The 18480-nt window shown below is 42.7% G+C and overlaps 1 protein-coding gene across 5 annotated transcripts in view; it reads right to left on the bottom strand.

Annotated features, from left to right (window-relative positions):
* Positions 1-18480, bottom strand: part of tacc1 (transforming, acidic coiled-coil containing protein 1) — a 39072-nt gene that overhangs the window by 2875 nt on the left and 17717 nt on the right. For 4 of the 5 annotated variants that reach the window (XM_052473690.1, XM_052473691.1, XM_052473688.1 and 1 more), the window contains 11 exons: positions 15174-17313; positions 14626-14661; positions 12345-12405; positions 11460-11676; positions 9800-9852; positions 9548-9688; positions 8873-8949; positions 8684-8727; positions 8058-8224; positions 7401-7507; positions 4779-4899 (listed from right to left, as the gene is read on the bottom strand). In XM_052473690.1, coding sequence (XP_052329650.1) covers positions 4779-4899; positions 7401-7507; positions 8058-8224; positions 8684-8727; positions 8873-8949; positions 9548-9688; positions 9800-9852; positions 11460-11676; positions 12345-12405; positions 14626-14661; positions 15174-17313 — 3164 coding nt within the window. The remainder of the gene's footprint in view (positions 1-4778; positions 4900-7400; positions 7508-8057; positions 8225-8683; positions 8728-8872; positions 8950-9547; positions 9689-9799; positions 9853-11459; positions 11677-12344; positions 12406-14625; positions 14662-15173; positions 17314-18480) is intronic. The other variant, XM_052473689.1, reaches the window with a different exon arrangement.

The raw sequence follows: 18480 nt of genomic DNA, 5'->3' as shown, positions 1-18480 counted from the left end.
AATATATTAAATACAAATTGTCCTTATCAATCTACACACAATAACCCATAATGACAAAGGGAAAACAGATTTTTAGACATGTTAGCAAATTCATGAAGAAAAAAAAAATATATATATATAGAGGTCGACCGATTATGATTTTTTAAAATGCCGATACCGATACTGATTATTGGAGAACCAAAAAAGACGATACAGATTAATCGGACAATTTTGTATTTTATTTGTAATAATGACAATTACAACAACAATACTGAATGAACACTTATTTTAGCTTAATATTATAAATAAAAGCAACTTAGCCTCGAGTAAATAATGAAACATGTTCAATTTGGTTTAAATAATTCAAAAACAAAGTGTTGGAGAAGAAAGTAAAAGTGCAATATGTGCTATGTAAGAAAGCTAACGTTTCAGTTCCTTGCTCAGAATTTTTTCAATATTAGTAGTCTTCAATATTCCCAGGTAAGAAGTTTTAGGTTGTAGTTATTATAGGAATTATAGGACTATTTCCCGCTATACCATTTGTATTTCATTAAACTTTGACTATTGGATGTTCTTCTAGGCACTTTAGCATTGCCAGTGTAACAGTATAGCTTCCGTCCCTCTAGTTAGCGCACGCTAACTAGCTAGCCACCCTCTAGTTAGCGCACGCTAACTAGCTAGCCATTTCACTTCGGTTACACCGGCCTCATCTCGGGAGTTGATAGGCTTGAAGTCATAAACAGCGCAATGCTTGAGCACAACGAAGAGCTGCTGGCAAAACGCACGAAAGTGCTGTTTGAAATGAATGTTTATGAGCTGGCATCTGCCTACCACCGCTCAGTCAGATACTTAGATACTTGTATGCTCAGTCAGATTATATGCAACCAAGGACACGCATGATAATATCTAGTAATATCATGTGTAGTTAACTAGTGATTATGATTGATTGTTTTTTCTAAGATACGTTTTATGTTAGCTAGCAATTTACCTTGGTTTACTGCATTCGCATAACAGGCTCCTTATGGAGTGCAACGAGAGAGAGGCAGGTTGTTATTGCATTGGACTAGTTAACTGTAAGGTTGCAAGATTGGATCCCCAAACTGACAAGGTGAAAATCTGTCGTTCTGCACCTGAACAAGGCAGTTTTAACCAACCGTTCCTAGGCCGTCATTGAAAATAAGAATGTGTTCTTAACTGACTTGCCTAGTAAAATAAAGGTATATAAAAAATAAATAAAAAATAAATATATATATATATATATATATATATATTTTAATCTGTGCCTAAAAATACCGAAACTTAAAATCGGCCCGAATTAATCGGCCATTTCGATTAATCGGTCGACCTCTAATATATATATATATATATATATTGTTACGTTACAGACTTATTCTAAAATTGTTATTTATTTACGTATGTATTCAGACCCTTTGCTATGAGACTCGAAATTGAGCTCAGGTGCATCCTGTTTCCATTGATCATCCTTGAGATGTTTCTACAACTTGATTGGAGGCGACCTGTAGTAAATTAAATTGATTAGACATGATTTGGAAAGGCACACACCTGTCTATATAAGGTCCCACAGTTGACAGTGCATGTCTGAGCAAAAACCAAGCCTAGAGGTCAAAGGAATTGTCCGTAGACAATCACGGACTACAAAGGGAAAACCAGCCACATCGCGGACACCGACGTCTTGCATCCAGACAAGCTAAACACCTTCTTCGCCTGCTTTGAGGATAACACAGAGCCACCAACGAGGCCCGCTACAAAGGACTTGGGCTCTCCTTCTCCCTGGCCGACGTGAGTAAGACATTTAAGTGTGTTAACCCTCGCAAGGCCTCCGGCCCAGACAGCATCCCTTGACGCACCCTCAGAGCATGTGCAGACCAGCTGGCTGGAGTGTTTACGGACATATTCAATCTCTCCCTATCCCAGTCTGTTATCCCCACATGCTTCAAGATGTCCACCATTGTTCCTTTATCCAAGAAAGCAAAGGTAACTGAACTAAATGACTATCGCCCCGTAGCACTCACTTCCATCATCATGAAGTGCTTTGAGAGACTAGTCAAGGAGCATATCACCTCTACCTTACCTGTCACCCTAGACCCACTTCAGTTTGCTTACCGCCCCAACAGATCCACAGACGATACATTCGCCATCGCACTGCACACTGCATCTGGACAAGAGGAATACCTATGTAAGAATGCTGTTCATTGACTATAGCTCAGCATTCAACACCATAGTACCCTCCAAGCAGATCAATAAGCTTGAGGCCCTGGGTCTGAACCCCGCCCTGTGCAACTGGGTCCTGGACTTCCTGACGGGCCTCCCCCCAGGTGGTGAAGGTAGGAAACCACACCCTACTTTGCTGATCCTCAACACTCGGGTCCCACAAGGATGTGTGCTCAGCCCCCTCAATCATCAAGTTTGCAGTCAACACAACAGTAGTAGGCCTGATTACCAACAATGACGACAGCCTACAGGAAGGAGGTGAGGGCCCTGGGAGTGTGGTGCCAGGAAAATAACCTCTCACCCAACGTCAACAAAACAAAGGAGATGATCATGGACTTCAGGAAACAGCAGAGGGAGCACCCCCCTATCCACATTGAAGGGACCGCAGTGGAGAAGGTGGAAAGCTTCAAGTTCCTCAGCGTACACATCACGGGCAAGCTGAAATGATCCATCCACCCACACATACAGTGTGGTGAAGAAGGTGCAACAGCACCTCTTCAACCTCAGAAGGCTGAAGAAATTTGGCTTGGCACCTAAAACACTCACAAACTTTTAGAGACGCACAATTGAGAGCATGTATCACTGCGGGCTGTATCACCGCCTGGTACAGCAACTGCCTCGCTTGCAACCGCAAAGCTCTCCAGAGGGTGGTGCGGTCTGTCCAACGCATCATCGAGGGCAAAGTACCTGCCCTCCAGGACACCTACAGCACCCGATGTCACAGAAAGACCAAAAAGATCATCAAGGACAACAACCACCCGAGCCACTGTCTGTTCACCCCGCTATCATCCAGAAGGCGAGGTCAGTACAGGTGCATCAAAGCTGCGACCGAGAGACTGATAAATAGAGGCCATCAGACTTCTAAATAGTAATCACTAGCACATTAGAGGCTGCTGCCCTATACATATAATTGAAATCACTGGCCACTTTAATAATTGGAACACTAGTCACTTTAATAATGTTTACATATTTTGCGTTACTCATCTCATGTATATACTGTATCTTAGTCTATGCTGCTCTGACATTGCTCTTCCAAATATTTATACATTCTTAATTCCATTCCTTTACTTTAGATTGTGTTTTAGATATTACTGCACTGTTGGAGCTAGAAACACAAGCATTTCACTACACCTGCCATAACATCTGTTAAAACATTGTTTGTGACAAACAAAACAAGACTCTTCCTCGAGCTGGCAGCCAGTAGCTTGTAGCGTCATACCCAAGAACACTCGAGGCTGTAATCTCTGCCAAAGGTGCTTCAACAAAGTACTGAGTAAAGGATCTGAATACTTATGTAAATGTGATATTTCAGTTTTTATTTGACTAAATTTGCTAAAATGTCTAAACCTATTTTTGTTTTGTCATAATGGGGTATTGTATGTAGATTGATGAGGGGGTGGGGGGGGATATTGAATCAATTTTAGAATAAGGCTGTAACATAACACTGTGGAAAAAGTCAAGGGGTCTGAATACTTTCCGAATGCACTGTATAAGCCTATATATAGATGTCCTAGTCTACCCTTTTCAGGTAATCATTTCAATGCAGTATTAGCCTAGCCTTATATTTACATAATAAGCTTCTAACTTATAGCCTCTGTCTCTTGCGCAATAAGCACGCACCTGTGCTCCGCTGGCTTCTCGCTGTAAAAAGAAAAAAAGGCTCCTTAGCGCTTGGAGTCCTATGCAGGAAAAGCTAGAGTAGAATAGCTTGCTGGGCATTTTTTGTTGCATTTCTTACACCAATAAACTATTCGAAGAGTGGCGCAAACTCTTGTATGCTGAATGTTAAATACAGCAGCCAATAGAACTCAGGGGTAGTCTGAAAGAAGAGCGAACGCACGATGGCGGTAGACTATCGTGGGCTAGTTATAGGCTAGTTATTTATTCAGACCCATAACCATTCAATCCTCTTGAAGAGAATTGAAAGCCTTCTGCATCTCATTCTAGTCCTATATTCTTCAAGGATGTCATTAGAATGATGAAGATGAGGACAACGAAACTTATTTAATTTAACTGTTGCGAGGAAGGAATGAAGTAATATTAGAGAGAGAAAGAGGTAGGCTAATAACATTAGGGGAAATATTATGAACAATTAAAATCTAATTCGCTAGCCTATACTTGTAACTTTGTAATACAGTTCACACTCAAAAAGATTACTGGAGCTTGATTAATCGATTTACCCATTGCATAGCTACATCTACTGTATGTGATTTTATGTTTTTCTGTTGTGCGTAATGTGCGGTAGCTGTATTTGATAATGGCACAATCATTTGGCCTTTTTTGGGCTTGGACTCACTAAATGATAACTTGTCTTCAATCATGTAGGGCTCATAAATGTATTTAGTCAGGCTCAGGTTGCATCAGGTTTGAATTTTGGATCAAAGCTCTAATCACATCCAGACAAACCTATGTATATGATTTATAATGCTTTTGAATGACACCTGCTGTTTTGGCGGGAAATACCAGTTTACCTGGGAGGAAAGTGATTTATTCTCAGGATGTTTTCAATCTGATTCTACAGATATATTTCCCCAAGTGGAGTAAGTCAAGTAAATGTTGTCAAGTACCTTCTGGTGGAGGGCTCTCTCCAAGGAGTCCACCTTCATCTGCTCTTTCCTCAGGCTGGCATGAAGAGCCACACTCTCTGAGTCGGCCTTGGAGCGCACCTGGGCTATGTCTTCATTAGCCCTGCAACACAGCAGAGAGGTAAACGTTAGAGAAAGAAAATCATGAAAAATAAAAGACCTCCAAAGGAAGATCTCTTCCCTCCACTGTGTACTGTACCCAATGAGCAATAGGCTAGATGATAGGAATATACACAACATGACCAAAAGTATGTGGACACCTGCTAGTCGAACATCTCATTCCAAAATCATGGGTATTAATATGGAGTTGGTCCCCCCTTTGTTATAACAGCCTTACTCTTCAGGGAAGGCTTTCCACTAGATGTTGGAACATTGATGAAGGGACTTGCTTCCATTCAGCCACAAGAGCATTAGTGAGGTCGGGCACTGATGTTGGGCGATTAGGCCTGGCTCGCAGTTGGCGTACAAATTAATCCCAGAGGTGTTTGATGGGGTTGAGGTCAGGGCTCTGTGCAGGCCATCAAGTTCTTCCACACCGATCTCGACAAATCATTTCTGTATACACCTCGCTTTGTGCACGGGGGCATTGTCATATTAAAACAGAAATGGGCCTTCCCCAAACTGTTGCCACAAAGTTGGAAGCACAGAATGTTATTGTATGCTGTAATGTTAAGATTTCCCTTCACTGGAACTAAGGAGCCTAGCCCAAACCATGAAAAACAGCCACATACCATTATTCCTCTTCCACTAAACTTTACAGTTGGCACTATGCATTGGGACAGGTAGGGTTATCCTGGCATCCGCCAAACCACAATTTGGCCGTTCGACTGCCAGATGGTGAAGCATGATTCATAACTCCAGAGAACACGTTTCCACTGCTCCAGAGTCCAATGGCGGTGAGCTTTGCACCACTCCAGCCGACGCTTGGCATTGCACATGGTGATCTTAGGCTTATGTGTGGCTGTTCGGCCATGGAAACCCATTTCATGAAGCTCCCGACAAACAGTTCTTGTGCTGACATTGCTTCCAGAGGCAGTTTGGAACGCAATTTATTTATTATTATTATTTTTTTTTTAACCTTTATTTAACTAGGCAAGTCAGAACCTCTTAAGGCCGTCTCACCCTAGCCACTAGCCCAGGGAAATGCGTAGCGCCAAATCATATAGTACTCGTTAAAACTCAAATTTTCATTAAATCACACATGCAGGGTACTCAATTAAAGCTACACTCGTTGTGAATCAAGCCAACATGTCAGATTTTAAAAATGCTTTTCGGCGAAAGCATGAGAAGCCCCCCCCGAAATACCTGAACGAGACGTAAACAAAATAATTAGCGTAGCCAGCGCTACACAAAACGCAGAAATAAAATATAAAACATGCATTACCTTTGACGAGCTTCTTTGTTGGCACTCCAATATGTCCCATAAACATCACAATTGGGTCTTTTTTTCGATGAATTCCGTCCATGTATACCCAAAATGTCCATTTATGAAGCCCGTCTGATCCATAAAAAAACAGCTTTCCAAAACGCAACGTCATTTTTTTAAATGAAAAAAGTTGCCTATAAACTTTGCCAAAAAACTTCAAACTACTTCTGTAATCCAACTTTAGGTATTTGTAAACGTTAATAATCGATCAAATTGATCACGGGGCGATCTGTATTCAATAGCAGCAAGTCTTGAAATCATGGACGATTTTCTCTATTTCATAACTTCCCCCGGTGTACCCTCTGACAGGAAGTGCCTATTCCTCATTTCACCAAAGATTAACTTCAACCCAATTCCCAACACTGGCGACATCGTGTGGAAGCTGTAGGAACTGTAAAGTGGGCGCTATCTATTTTCCCTTGCCATAGACAATTCAGGGAACTGGCAGAGGGATATATATATTTTTTGTTGTGAAGAGTTTTTCCTTGGGGTTTTGCCTGCTACACACGTTCTGTTATAGTCACAGACATGATTTAACCAGTTTTATAAACTTCAGAGTGTTTTCTATGCACACATATTAATCATATGCATATACTATATTCCTGGCATGAGTAGCAGGGCGTTGAAATTTTGCACGCTTTTTATCAAAAAGTTGAAAAAAACGGCCCTAACCTCTAACAAATTCTTATTTTCAATGACGGCCTAGGAACAGTGGGTTAACTGCCTGATAATGAGTGATGCAATAGGGGACAATGTTTACGTGCTTCAGCACTCTGCGGTCCAATTCTGCGAGTTTGTGTGGCGACCACTTCGCGGCGGAGTCGTTGTTGCTCCTAGATGTTTCCACTTCACAATAACAGCACTTACTGTTGACTGGGGTAACTCTAGCAGGGCAGAAATTTGACAAACTGACTTGTTGACGGTGCCAAGTTGAAAGTCACTGAACTCTTCAGTAAGGCCATTTTACTGCCAATGTTTGTTCATGGAGATTGCATGGCTGTGTACTCGATTTTATACACCTGTCAGCAACGGGTGTGGCGGAAATAGCCGAATCCACTAATTTGAAGGAGTGTCCACATACTTTTGTATATATAATGTATTTAAGATTATAAACAATCTCTTTGGGTAAAATAAATCAAAATTATATTAAACTAAAAAGTGTATGTGTCTATCTTTACTTGACTAGTTTTTCCTCAGCGTGGACCTTGAGGGTGTGGTATCTCTGCTCCTCCTGTCTGACGCGGACCAGATACTCTTGGGCACACTTCTTCAGCACCTCTTCATTCTAGATACACACACACACAGACAGATCTGAAATTTAATTCAACCAAATGTATTGTTTTGGCTGGTATTTCTCCATTACAAGTAGTGATAATGAAAGGTCAGATAAAGAAGAATCAAAACATGAAGTAAAACACAGAATACAACATGGGCAGACAAAGGTTTACTTCAACTCAACATTCTTTGAAGTACAGTGAGAGAACCTTGCTAGTGTCCCTATCCGCTTACAAGACCATGGTGCACTGGAGCTGTCAGTACCTCCAGGCTCTGATCAGGCCTACACCCAAACAAGGGCACTCTGGCCTGCTCGCCTCCCTACGTTAACACAAGTCACGCATAAGCGGCTGGTAGGAGGAGCTACAGCAGGATGGACTCATTGTAATGGCTGGAATGGTATACATGAAATGGTATCAAACATATGGAAATGATGTTTGACTCAGTCCCATTTACTCCATTCCAGCCATTACAATGAGCCTGTCTGCCTATAGCTCCTCTCACCAACCTCCACTGGTATCACGCACACCTTCCTAAACATTCGCTCTAGTCTCACATACCTTCTTAAAGCCTTCCAGGATGGTCTTCATGTTCTCGTAACGTCTAAAGAGGTCCGAGAGTGAGCGCTCCACAGAGTTGAGGTCGGCCAGGGCCTGGTCCCGCTCCAGAGTCACCTGCTGGACACTCTTCTGGGAGCCCAGGACACTCCTCTTGTGCTGCTCATCCTCTGCAAAGTTTACAGGTCAAAGGTCACTAAGTTGAGATACGTCCAAACAAGGACTAAGGGTACAAGGGTGTCTCAATAGCCTAAATAGGCTTGCAATCATTGTCTAGTTCCATGAATTTGCGTTGATGTTTAAAAAACGAGAATTCAATCAAATTATAACAAAAGGGGAATACAAAGATAATTGTTAATTTGTCAATACATTCATTTCCATTTCCTGATGAATAAATTTGCAACATTTTCTAAAAACATGTTTTCACTTTGTTATGAGGTATTGTGTGTAGCAGGGGAGGAAAAAAATAATTTGATCCATTTTGAAATCAGGCTGGAACAACAAAATGTGGAATAAGTCTCGGGGTATTAATAAGCTGAAAGTCATAAGCTGGTAGGTAGCAACTATATTGCTTTCACCAATCCTGTGATTTCATATCAGTACCGATAATTAACTCTTCAAGAACTTACCAATCATCTGTGCAACTGTTTTCTCATACTCCACCACTATTCTCCTACAAGAGATGAATTAACAGGAGGAGAGATATAAATACAAAGAAAAATGTTTATTTTCAGTCTAAAAGCTTTCTTGTGAGTTTTCCTGTGATATATGATCCACTTTGAATGATGTCAAACTAAAACAACAGTGCCATATAATACCTCATCTCTAACACCTCCATATGACTGTCTTCATACTTTCTCTTCCACTCGTTGGCCTCTATCTCTTTAGTGATTATCTGTTGGGGAGAAAACACTATGCTTAACATAGGCTTGCCAGGCATCCAGTTGCTTGCTACAGATGTAGGATCTTAATTTGAGCCAGTTTCTACAGCTGGAAAATAATCCTGCAGCAACAGGAAATGTCAATTATTATATTGATCATAATTAATGGACATGTAAGGGGTTGTTTTTTCTTAAAGGGAAAATCAAGTCTGAAATTTCAAAGTGAAAATTACAAACTTCAGAAACCTTTTTACATCTAAAATACAGTTTTCCTTTAACAGGTTGATAAAAATAAAGATCCTACATCAGTACTTGTTGAAAGTTTAAGTATGTTTACTATGGTATAATAGAAGTACTGCAGTGAGTGTGCAGTACTACAGTGACAGTCAGCAATCAGGGAACTGGGCCTTTAGCTCAGAGGGCTAGCTCTTAGTGCAACCTAGGTTGTGTTCTTTAGGGCAGGCAATGGGAAATGAAAATTCTAATTTCTAATTAGATATATCCAGATAGTCCCTCCCTATTTCAATCTGTTTTCTTCAATTTGGTGCCTAATGAACATGACCCAGATATTTTCAGTTTGGTATAATAACCACTATTGGTCAGTTACTATACCTCCTCTCTGATCAAGGTGAGCACCGCTGCTTTGTCCATCTCATTTAGCGATATGGTATCCATGGAGGAGGGACTACCTTTGTCATCGTGTCCCTTGCAGCCAATCAACTTTGGCCTTGGGGTGATTGACACCTCTTCACTCTGTAGACACCAAGGACAAAACATGTCAATCTGTGCTCTAATGCAAACTGGCTTCTATTGAAAAAACATAACAAATCTTAGAGACAAATCAAAAGATCTAAGCCTACTTACTGAAATGCAAATGTCCTTTTCCTTCATATTGTGTGTTATCCTCGCCTGTGGCCCTGAGAGGAAGACAATAATACATGAATAAGTATTATGGGGATCAGAGTATGTGAGCAGAGCGGAGCTGGAACTAAATATTTTCATAAAGAAAGTCATAAAACACTCAGGTCCTAAATCAAGGTGACTTACAAAGATGAGGACCAAGAGCAAGAGAGGGAGTGCGGTGATGTAGTGTCAACAACTAAAGAATCATTGTGGAATCTGAAAAGACACTTATCCCAACAGCATGATGGTGTACATGCTACGTGCACATGCTAACAGAAAGGAACTAGGTGGGTAGATAACTAAGTGTGTCATTGTAGCAAAATATTTACAGTGCCTTTGGAAAGACCCCTTGTCACGCCCTGACCGTAGAGATCCTTTATTCTCTATTTTGGTTAGGTCGGGGTGTGACTAGGGTGGGCATTCTAGTTTCTTTGTTTCTAGGTTGGTTTGGTATGGTTCCCATTCAGAGGCAGCTGTCTATCGTTGTCTCTGATCAGGGGCGACAGGGTAGCCTAGTGGTTAGAGCGTTGGACTGGTAACCGGAAGGTTGCAAGTTCAAACCCCACAAGGTACAAATCTGTCGTTCTGCCCCTGAACAGGCAGTTAACCCACTGTTCCTAGGCCGTCATTGAAAATAAGAATCTGTTCTTAACTGACTTGCCTGGTAAAATAAATAAAAATATTTAGGCAGCTTTTTCCCACCTGTTTGTTGTGGGATCTTGTTTGTGTATAGTTGCCTTGAGCACTGCATAGCTTCACGTTCGTTTAGTTCTTTATTGTTTTTTTCCGGTTCACATAATAAAGATGATGAACCCAAAGCACGCTGCATTTTGGTCCGATTCTGTGACACCCCTTGATTTTTTCCACATTTTGTTATGTTACAGCCTTGTTCTAAAATTGATTAAATAAAAAAATATCCTCAGCAATCTACACACAATACCCCATAATGACAAAGCGAAAACAGGTTTTTAGAAATGTTTGCAAATTTAGTGTTTATATGCTGTTTACTATGACATGTAGCCTATTTAAAATTATGTTCGCTTCTTACATTCACCTTTTCGTGTTTATTAAAATACTTTTCATTCAAATCCATATGGTTTGGTTTCAAAACTTCAAAACCAATTGGTAGGTCCAGGCAGTCACAATAATAGATGGGTGTTGATTAAATTGTGATTTTAATGAATGGAGCGAATTTGGAGCGGGGTTTTTTTCCCCCTGTGAGCACTGAGCGGTTTTTAGCAGTGCTGTATTAAAGGACATGGAGCACCTGAGCGGTAATTCCATGAGCAATGAGCGGGATGTCCAACCGCTCAACTCCGTTAACATGCTCTGATGGGGATGGAAAAGCCATTTACTCAACTTCTGATTTTCAATGGCCAATAGACGGCAGTAAAAACTATTATGGGACTACAATCCCAGAGGCTCTCCAGAAACTGCTTTTCTGCTGTCTTTAGTCAAGTGTAATCTAATGGAGCTAATCTAATGGATTGTCTAGAACTGCTGGCATTAAGTTTTGTTTTTTGTTTTCTAGCCCCTTTAGACTTTTAAACAGAGTCCCTTTGACTACATCTTGGTCATTGAATAAATCTAAAGAACGCCCTGAGAGCCAAACCAAACTTACCATCCAGCATTGCCTGGCTTTTGACGTTGTTTGTGATGGCCAGGCCTTTGGTTGGGTCTTTGGCACACACTGAGTCTTCTTCCTCCTCCACCTCCACCCCGGCCTCCTCCTTGGCTTTCTGGCCCATGATTTCACTACAAGCCAGCTTTTCCTCATCGGTGGCATGGCGAACGCGGCGGGGCATTTCTTGGACCTGTGACACAACCACATCCTCTTCCTGTAAACAAGAGAATAGAGTATCAGCATACCGTCAGCCTACAGTCAGATAGAACACCCGTGGTGTATTTACTATATTGAATTGAATGTATTCCATCTGGTAAGCTGGGATGGGAACCACGGGCTGGGAACTACTGAGCCACACTGTAAAATCTGCATAGAGAGTCCACCAACAAAAAATGTAAACAATGCCATAATATTACACGGTGGATTCCATATGCATTTTAACATGCAAATAGCACTTGATTTCTACAATATTTTTTTTTGTTTCTCAAAGTAGTAGATTAGGTGGTTCACTTGAGGTAGTTTAATAGTCAATTGGAGTGTTATGGGATGCGATAAAACATGATGGCACATGGCATCTACAGACTGATAAACATGTGCTGAGTGATGAGTCATGCATCTGTCAACACGCCAGGGCTGTACCGCAGTGCTATGGATACAATGATGAGAGTGTGAGAAAGGGATGCATTTGTCAGCATGAAAGAAAGAAGCTGTGTGTGTGTGTGTGTGTGTTTGTGTTTGTGTTTGTGTTTGTGTCTGTGTGTGTGTGTGTGTGTGTAGGTGAGGTAACCTACTGAGTAATAGACATTGCAGTGCCACTGTAGCAAGGTTATATTCAACTGATATTGCACAAGCACTTACGCACACGCACACACACACACACACCTGATTGCAGACATTCAGGACCAGGGAATGGTTTTCATACTTCTTGATCTTACACGAATTCCTAGAGGAACACCGGAAGAGGATTTGTAAATACAGAATATACAGTAGCATTGGTTATTAGGACACTGAACATGTAATTGTTCGGGACATGTATCTAATAAACTGTACATTTAAAAAAAAAAATGTTTTATTTCACCTTTATTTAACCAGGTAGGCTAGTTGAGAACAAGTTCTCATTTACAAATGCGACCTGGCCAAGATAAAGCAAAGCAGTGCGACACAAACAACAACACAGTTACACATGGAATAAACAAACATACAGTCAAAAATATAATAAAATACATCTATATACAAGGTGTGCAAATGAGGTAGGATAAGGGTTGTAAAGGCAATAAATAGGCCATAGTGGTGAAATAATTACAAATATAACAATTAAACACTGGCGTGATAGATGTGCAGAAGATGAGTGTGCAAATAGAGATACAGGGGTGCAAAGGAGCAAAATAAATTCAATAAATAACAGTATGGGGATGAGGTAGTTAGATGGGCTATTTACAGATGAGCTATGGACAGGTGCAGTGATGTGTGACCTGCTCTGACAGCTGGTGCTTAAAGCTAGTGAGGGAGATATGAGTCTCCAGCTTCAGTGATTTTTGCAGTTTGTTCCAGTCATTGGCAGCAGAGAACTGGAAGGAAAGGTGGCCGAAGGAGAAATTGGCTTTGGGGGTGCCCAGTGAAATATACCTGCTGGAGCGCGTGCTACAGGTGTGTGTTGTTAAGGTGACCAGTGAGCTGAGATAAGGCGGGGCTTTACCTAGCAAAGACTTATAGATGACCTGGCGCCAGTGGGTTTGGCGACGAATATGAAGCGAGTGCCAGCCAACGAGAGCATATAGGTCGCAGTGGTGGGTAGTATATGGGCCTTTGGTGACAAAACGGATGGCACTGTGATAGACTGCATCCAATTTGCTGAGTAGAGTGCTGGAGGCTATTTTGTAAATGACATCGCCGAAGTCAAGGATCGGTAGGATAGTCAGTTTCATGAGGGTATGTTGGCAGCATGAGTGAAGGAGGCTTTGTTGCGAAATAGGAAGCCGATTCTAGATTTAATTGTGGATTGGAGATGCTTAATGTGAGTCTGGAAGGAGAGTTTACAGTCTAACCAGAGACCTAGGTATTTGTAGTTGTCCACATATAGTTGTGCACATATTCTAAGTCAGAAACGTCCAGAGTAGTGATGCTGGACAGGCAGCCAGGTGTGGGCAGCGATCGGTTGAAGAGCATGCATGTAGTTTTACTTTAATTTAAGAGCAGTTGGAGGCCACGGAAGGAGAGTTGTATGGCATTGAAGCTTGTCTGGAAGTTCGTTAGCACAGTGTCCAAAGATGGGCCAGAAGTATACAGAATGGTGTCGTCTGTGTAGAGGTGGATCAGAGAATCACCAGCAACAAGAGCAACATCATTGATGTATACAGAGAAGAGAGTCGGCCCAAGGATTGAACTAGGGCACATTCCCCTATCATTTCTTGTAACCATATTAATTTTGTTTGTTTGTGTGTGCACTTCTGTGATTGTTTAGTTAGTTAATAAATAAATGATTTAAGACAATTGATGTATGGATGACTCATAGTGAAGACTGGGTTCGTGCAGATAACCAACAATTTACGACGTTTGGAATGAGACTAACATGAGGTAAAATAATTCTTTCATTAATCAAGAAGACCAATTGATCAGATATTAAAATATATCTGAAAAGTTGTATTAGGAAAATTATAACTTTGTAATCTCAATATTTTCCTTGTTGCCCCGACTTCCTAGTTAATTACATTTGCCTGATTAGTTAATCACGAAATGCTAATTACAGAGAATCTTTGATAAAAACGAAAAGTCTTAATTTAATGATAGTAAAGACACGACAACACTATGCAAAATCCTATGCAGATAGAAATCTGTTATTTAACTCTGCAAAGACTCACAAGGCAACCATTAAGGAAATAGCCTACTAGCTGATGAAGGCATGTTTTTTAAGGGGGAAGGTTCACGTGCCAACATGCAGGAGTGCAGGACTCTAAAAGCTCTTTCACTGAGCTCTCATCATAACAACACATGCAATAGGACTGAAACCAACCCAGAGACAGAGAGAGAGAGAGAGAGAGACAGAGAGACAGAGAGACAGAGAGACAGAGAGAGAGAGAGAGAGAGAGAGAGAGAGAGAGAGAGAGAGAGAGAGAGAGAGAGAGAGAGAGAGAGAGAGAGAGAGAAAAGAGGAAGTACTACTTACAACAGAAAACAGAGAAACTTCACTTGTTCAGTGGTCCTGAGGCAAATGAACACAAGGTGGGAGGAGAAGCAGAGAAAAGGTGCACGATAGACAGACAGTGGCGGTTGGTTGGTAGGGTTGGCGGGAGAAGGTAGATAGGGAGTACAGCAGGAAAATGAAAGATGAGGGAGAGAGAGAAAGAGGAATGAGTAGTGATGTACTGCTCAGCATTATGAGATAGGTTTCTAGGAGTTGGTTTGGCAGCAGGCTTCTGACACAAACATTATGATGCCAGTGGCCTTGCAAATGGCAAAAATATATTTACCAGGCTAATGTGAGAACCATGAAGCCAAGTTTGGTATCACATAGGCCATTGAGCAATACTGAACATGTTTACTCACTTTCTGACAGTATTGTTTTATAAAATACACATTGCCAAGTGTTTTTAGAAGACACGGAAAGATAATTGAATGCTTTCTTCTTGTTAAGACAATCCACATTCTGAAAGCAGAACTAACATATAGAAGGCTATACTAGTGTTGGAACACTAGTGAGTGTAGTGGACTTACGTGATGATCCTGTCCTTGCTTTTCTTTGGAGTCTGACACATTCTCTTCCCCTCATCCAGGAGCCGCTCCAGCTTTGGTTTCACTGCTTCCTCTGCTGGCGGAGGAAGTGGAGTATCCCGGGAGGTTGAGTTCTCGCAGCCCAGGGCTGTAGATGGCTTAAAGGGGTCCACATAGTTGTCAAAGTTGTGAGGATCAAAGCTGTAGGATCCTTTGGGCAAAACCGGGGAACTACTTATTTTGACACCACCACCCCAAAAGGGGATCAAATTAGGGTCATCCCACTGGTTGGGGCCAAATTTATAAGTGGACTTGGGAATAGGAACGTTGTCCAAACTTAAGGAGGGACCTGGCATGGAATGTGGTTCGGAAGTCGTTTCTGAAACCGGCTCTACTACCGGGTGAGCTATTACTGGTTCGGGTGCCGGTGTCGGGGCAAGTACTGTTATCGTTGCTTTTGCCCTTGGTTTCTTGACGGCGAGCTTGCTGCCGGGCGTTTTACCCATCCTCCTGGGCTGCGTTTTTTTTACCTTGCCTGCCTCGTCTAACCCAAACTCTATCTCCACAGGCTTGGGCTCCTCTGATGCCTCCGACGCTGAATCTTTGACCTCCTCAACATCCATTTTAGGTGAGGAACTAGTCCCAGAAAGCGGTGGAGAAGAGCTGTATACAGGTAACGACCCCAGTGTGGGCAGGGAGCTAGGTACAGGTAACGACCCCAGTGTGGGCAGGGAGCTAGGTACAGGTAACGACCCCAGTGTGGGCAGGGAGCTAGGTACAGGTAGCGACCCCAGTGTGGGCAGGGAGCTAGGTACAGGTAGCGACCCCAGTGTGGGCAGGGAGCTAGGTACAGGTAGCGACCCCAGTGTGGGCAGGGAGCTAGGTACAGGTAGCGACCCCAGTGTGGGCAGGGAGCTAGGTACAGGTAGCGACCCCAGTGTGGGCAGGGAGCTAGGTACAGGTAGCGACCCCAGTGTGGGCAGGGAGCTAGGTACAGGTAGCGACCCCAGTGTGGGCAGGGAGTTAGGTACAGGTAACGACCCCAGTGTGGGCAGGGAGCTAGGTACAGGTAGCGACCCCAGTGTGGGCAGGGAGCTAGGTACAGGTAGCGACCCCAGTGTGGGCAGGGAGCTAGGTACAGGTAGCGACCCCAGTGTGGGCAGGGAGCTAGGTACAGGTAACGACCCCAGTGTGGGCAGGGAGCTAGGTACAGGTAGCGACTCCATTGTGGGCAGGGAGCTAGGTACAGGTAACGACCCCAGTGTGGGCAGGGAGCTAGGTACAGGTAGCGACTCCATTGTGGGCAGGGAGCTAGGTACAGGTAGCGACTCCATTGTGGGCAGGGCATCGGCTGGAGAGAAGTTCTGAATCTTGGAGCCGCCGCTGGCGAACGGATTGAAGCTGTCGTCGAATTGGTCCGGGTTGAAGTTGTAGCTAGCCTTAGGGACTAGGGTGATATCACTGTCCCCATCCCTCTGTGCACTAGCCCTGGAAAAGGCTCCCTTTATCTTCAGGGAAGGGGGTGTGGTTTTAGTGGGTTTGGCCTGAGGTTCAGGGATGGTCTCTATGGGGTGTCCATTACAAAGCGTCTTAGTAATGCTAGCTTCCTTAGTTAGGTCTAAGTCCAGAGAAGTAGCCAGTGGTCTATCCTCCTCAGGTAGACCTAAGTCTAGAGAAGTAGCCAGTGGTCTATCCTCCTCAGTTAAGCCTAAGTCTAGAGAAGTAGCCAGTGGTCTATCCTCCTCAGTTAAGCCTAAGTCTCGAGAAGTAGCAAGTGGCCTCTCCTCCTCAGTTAAGCCTAAGTCTAGAGAAGTAGCCAGTGGTCTATCCTCCTCAGGTAGGCCTAAGTCTAGTGAAGTAGCCAGTGGTCTATCCTCCTCAGGTAGACCTAAGTCTAGAGAAGCAGTGGCCTTTGCTGCTCCATTGGTCTGGGCTGATGGGCCTGCTATTGCGGGTTGAACCTCTGCAGTGTCTGTGGTGTTGGGCAGTGTTTGTGGCCCCTCCTTAGAGTCCACAGGGGCCTCCTCCTCAGGGACCAAGGGGGGCTTGGCCTGACCCATGTTCTGGTTAAATAGGAGGCTAGGAGCTGGATCTCTGGCTGGGCCAGACACTATCAGCTGTTCATCCTCCTCCTCCAGGGCATCTGGTGAAAGCAGGAGAGGGGATTTGACAAGTCGACTCAAAAACATAGCCACAAATGCAAAATATTATCAAACAAAATAGCCTTCTCAAGGCAGGTTGCTAGCTACACTATGAATATTAAGAAAGGTTAAAAGAAAGGCTACCAATCCCACAGTAATATACAGTTGCATGCATATATTTCCATGGTTACGCTATTCTTTAAATACCTAATATCATAACAATGCATTCATGTGACTGGAAAACTGTGATAAGGAAATATAAAAGCTATAATGGCAGGTAGACTAGTGGTTAGAGTGTTGGGCCTGTAACCGAAAGGTTGCTAGATTGAATCCCTGAGCTGACATGGTGAAAATGTATTGTTCTGCCCCTGAACAAGGCAGTTAACCCACTGTTCCTAGGCCTTCATTGTAAATAAGAATTTGTTCTTAACTGACTTGCCTAATAAATTAATAACAGGTCAGACTGAGAGAGCTGTTGATTTTGCCACACTCCCTTCAGAATGTACAACTGTTTCATGATGGCTGTCATCTTCAAAGTAGTTTTCATGCAACAGTCTGTTGCTAGGAGACAGGGGTCAGCCTCTGACCTAGATTATTTATATACAGTGGAGTGGAGGAATTAATTTGCAACAGCGTTTAATGCAGCATTGATCCTCATATTCCAAATATTTAGAGCTACTGTAATCATTACTAAGCAAAGTCAAATCCGCCATCGGTATGTTTACATATATGTGAATGTGCTTCAGTGTGTGTGTGTGTGTGTGTGTGTGTGTGTGTGTGTGTGTGTGCGTGTGCGTGTGTGTGTGTGTGTGTGTGGGGAGAAAAGCAAAGAAAGAGGCGGAGGAAGAGAGGTATAACAACACTGGTGAATAGTCCATTGCAGCCTTACTTACAAAGATACCCTAGTACCCAGATCTATAATAATTCTGCTTGCACGTGTATCATGCCAACTAAATTGATCAAAAACTATCTGATTAACTGTTCTAGAATCAGTTAATCAGAGTTCAGATCACTGTACCCAGGGCTTCAAGGTTATAGGTTTTGTGTTTTTATTGAGATTACCAGTACAAACAATAAAAATCATAATACAAAAGGTTAGGCTATGTTTTACAGTGCATTTGGAAAGTATTCAGACCCCTTTACTTTTTCCACATTTTGTTAAGTCACAG

This window comes from Oncorhynchus keta, chromosome 21 (genome assembly GCF_023373465.1).
Source record: "Oncorhynchus keta strain PuntledgeMale-10-30-2019 chromosome 21, Oket_V2, whole genome shotgun sequence".
In the NCBI taxonomy this organism is placed as follows: Eukaryota; Metazoa; Chordata; class Actinopteri; order Salmoniformes; family Salmonidae; genus Oncorhynchus; species Oncorhynchus keta.
The sequence above is the reverse complement of the archived record's forward strand: the minus strand, read 5'-3'. Positions and strand labels throughout refer to the sequence as shown.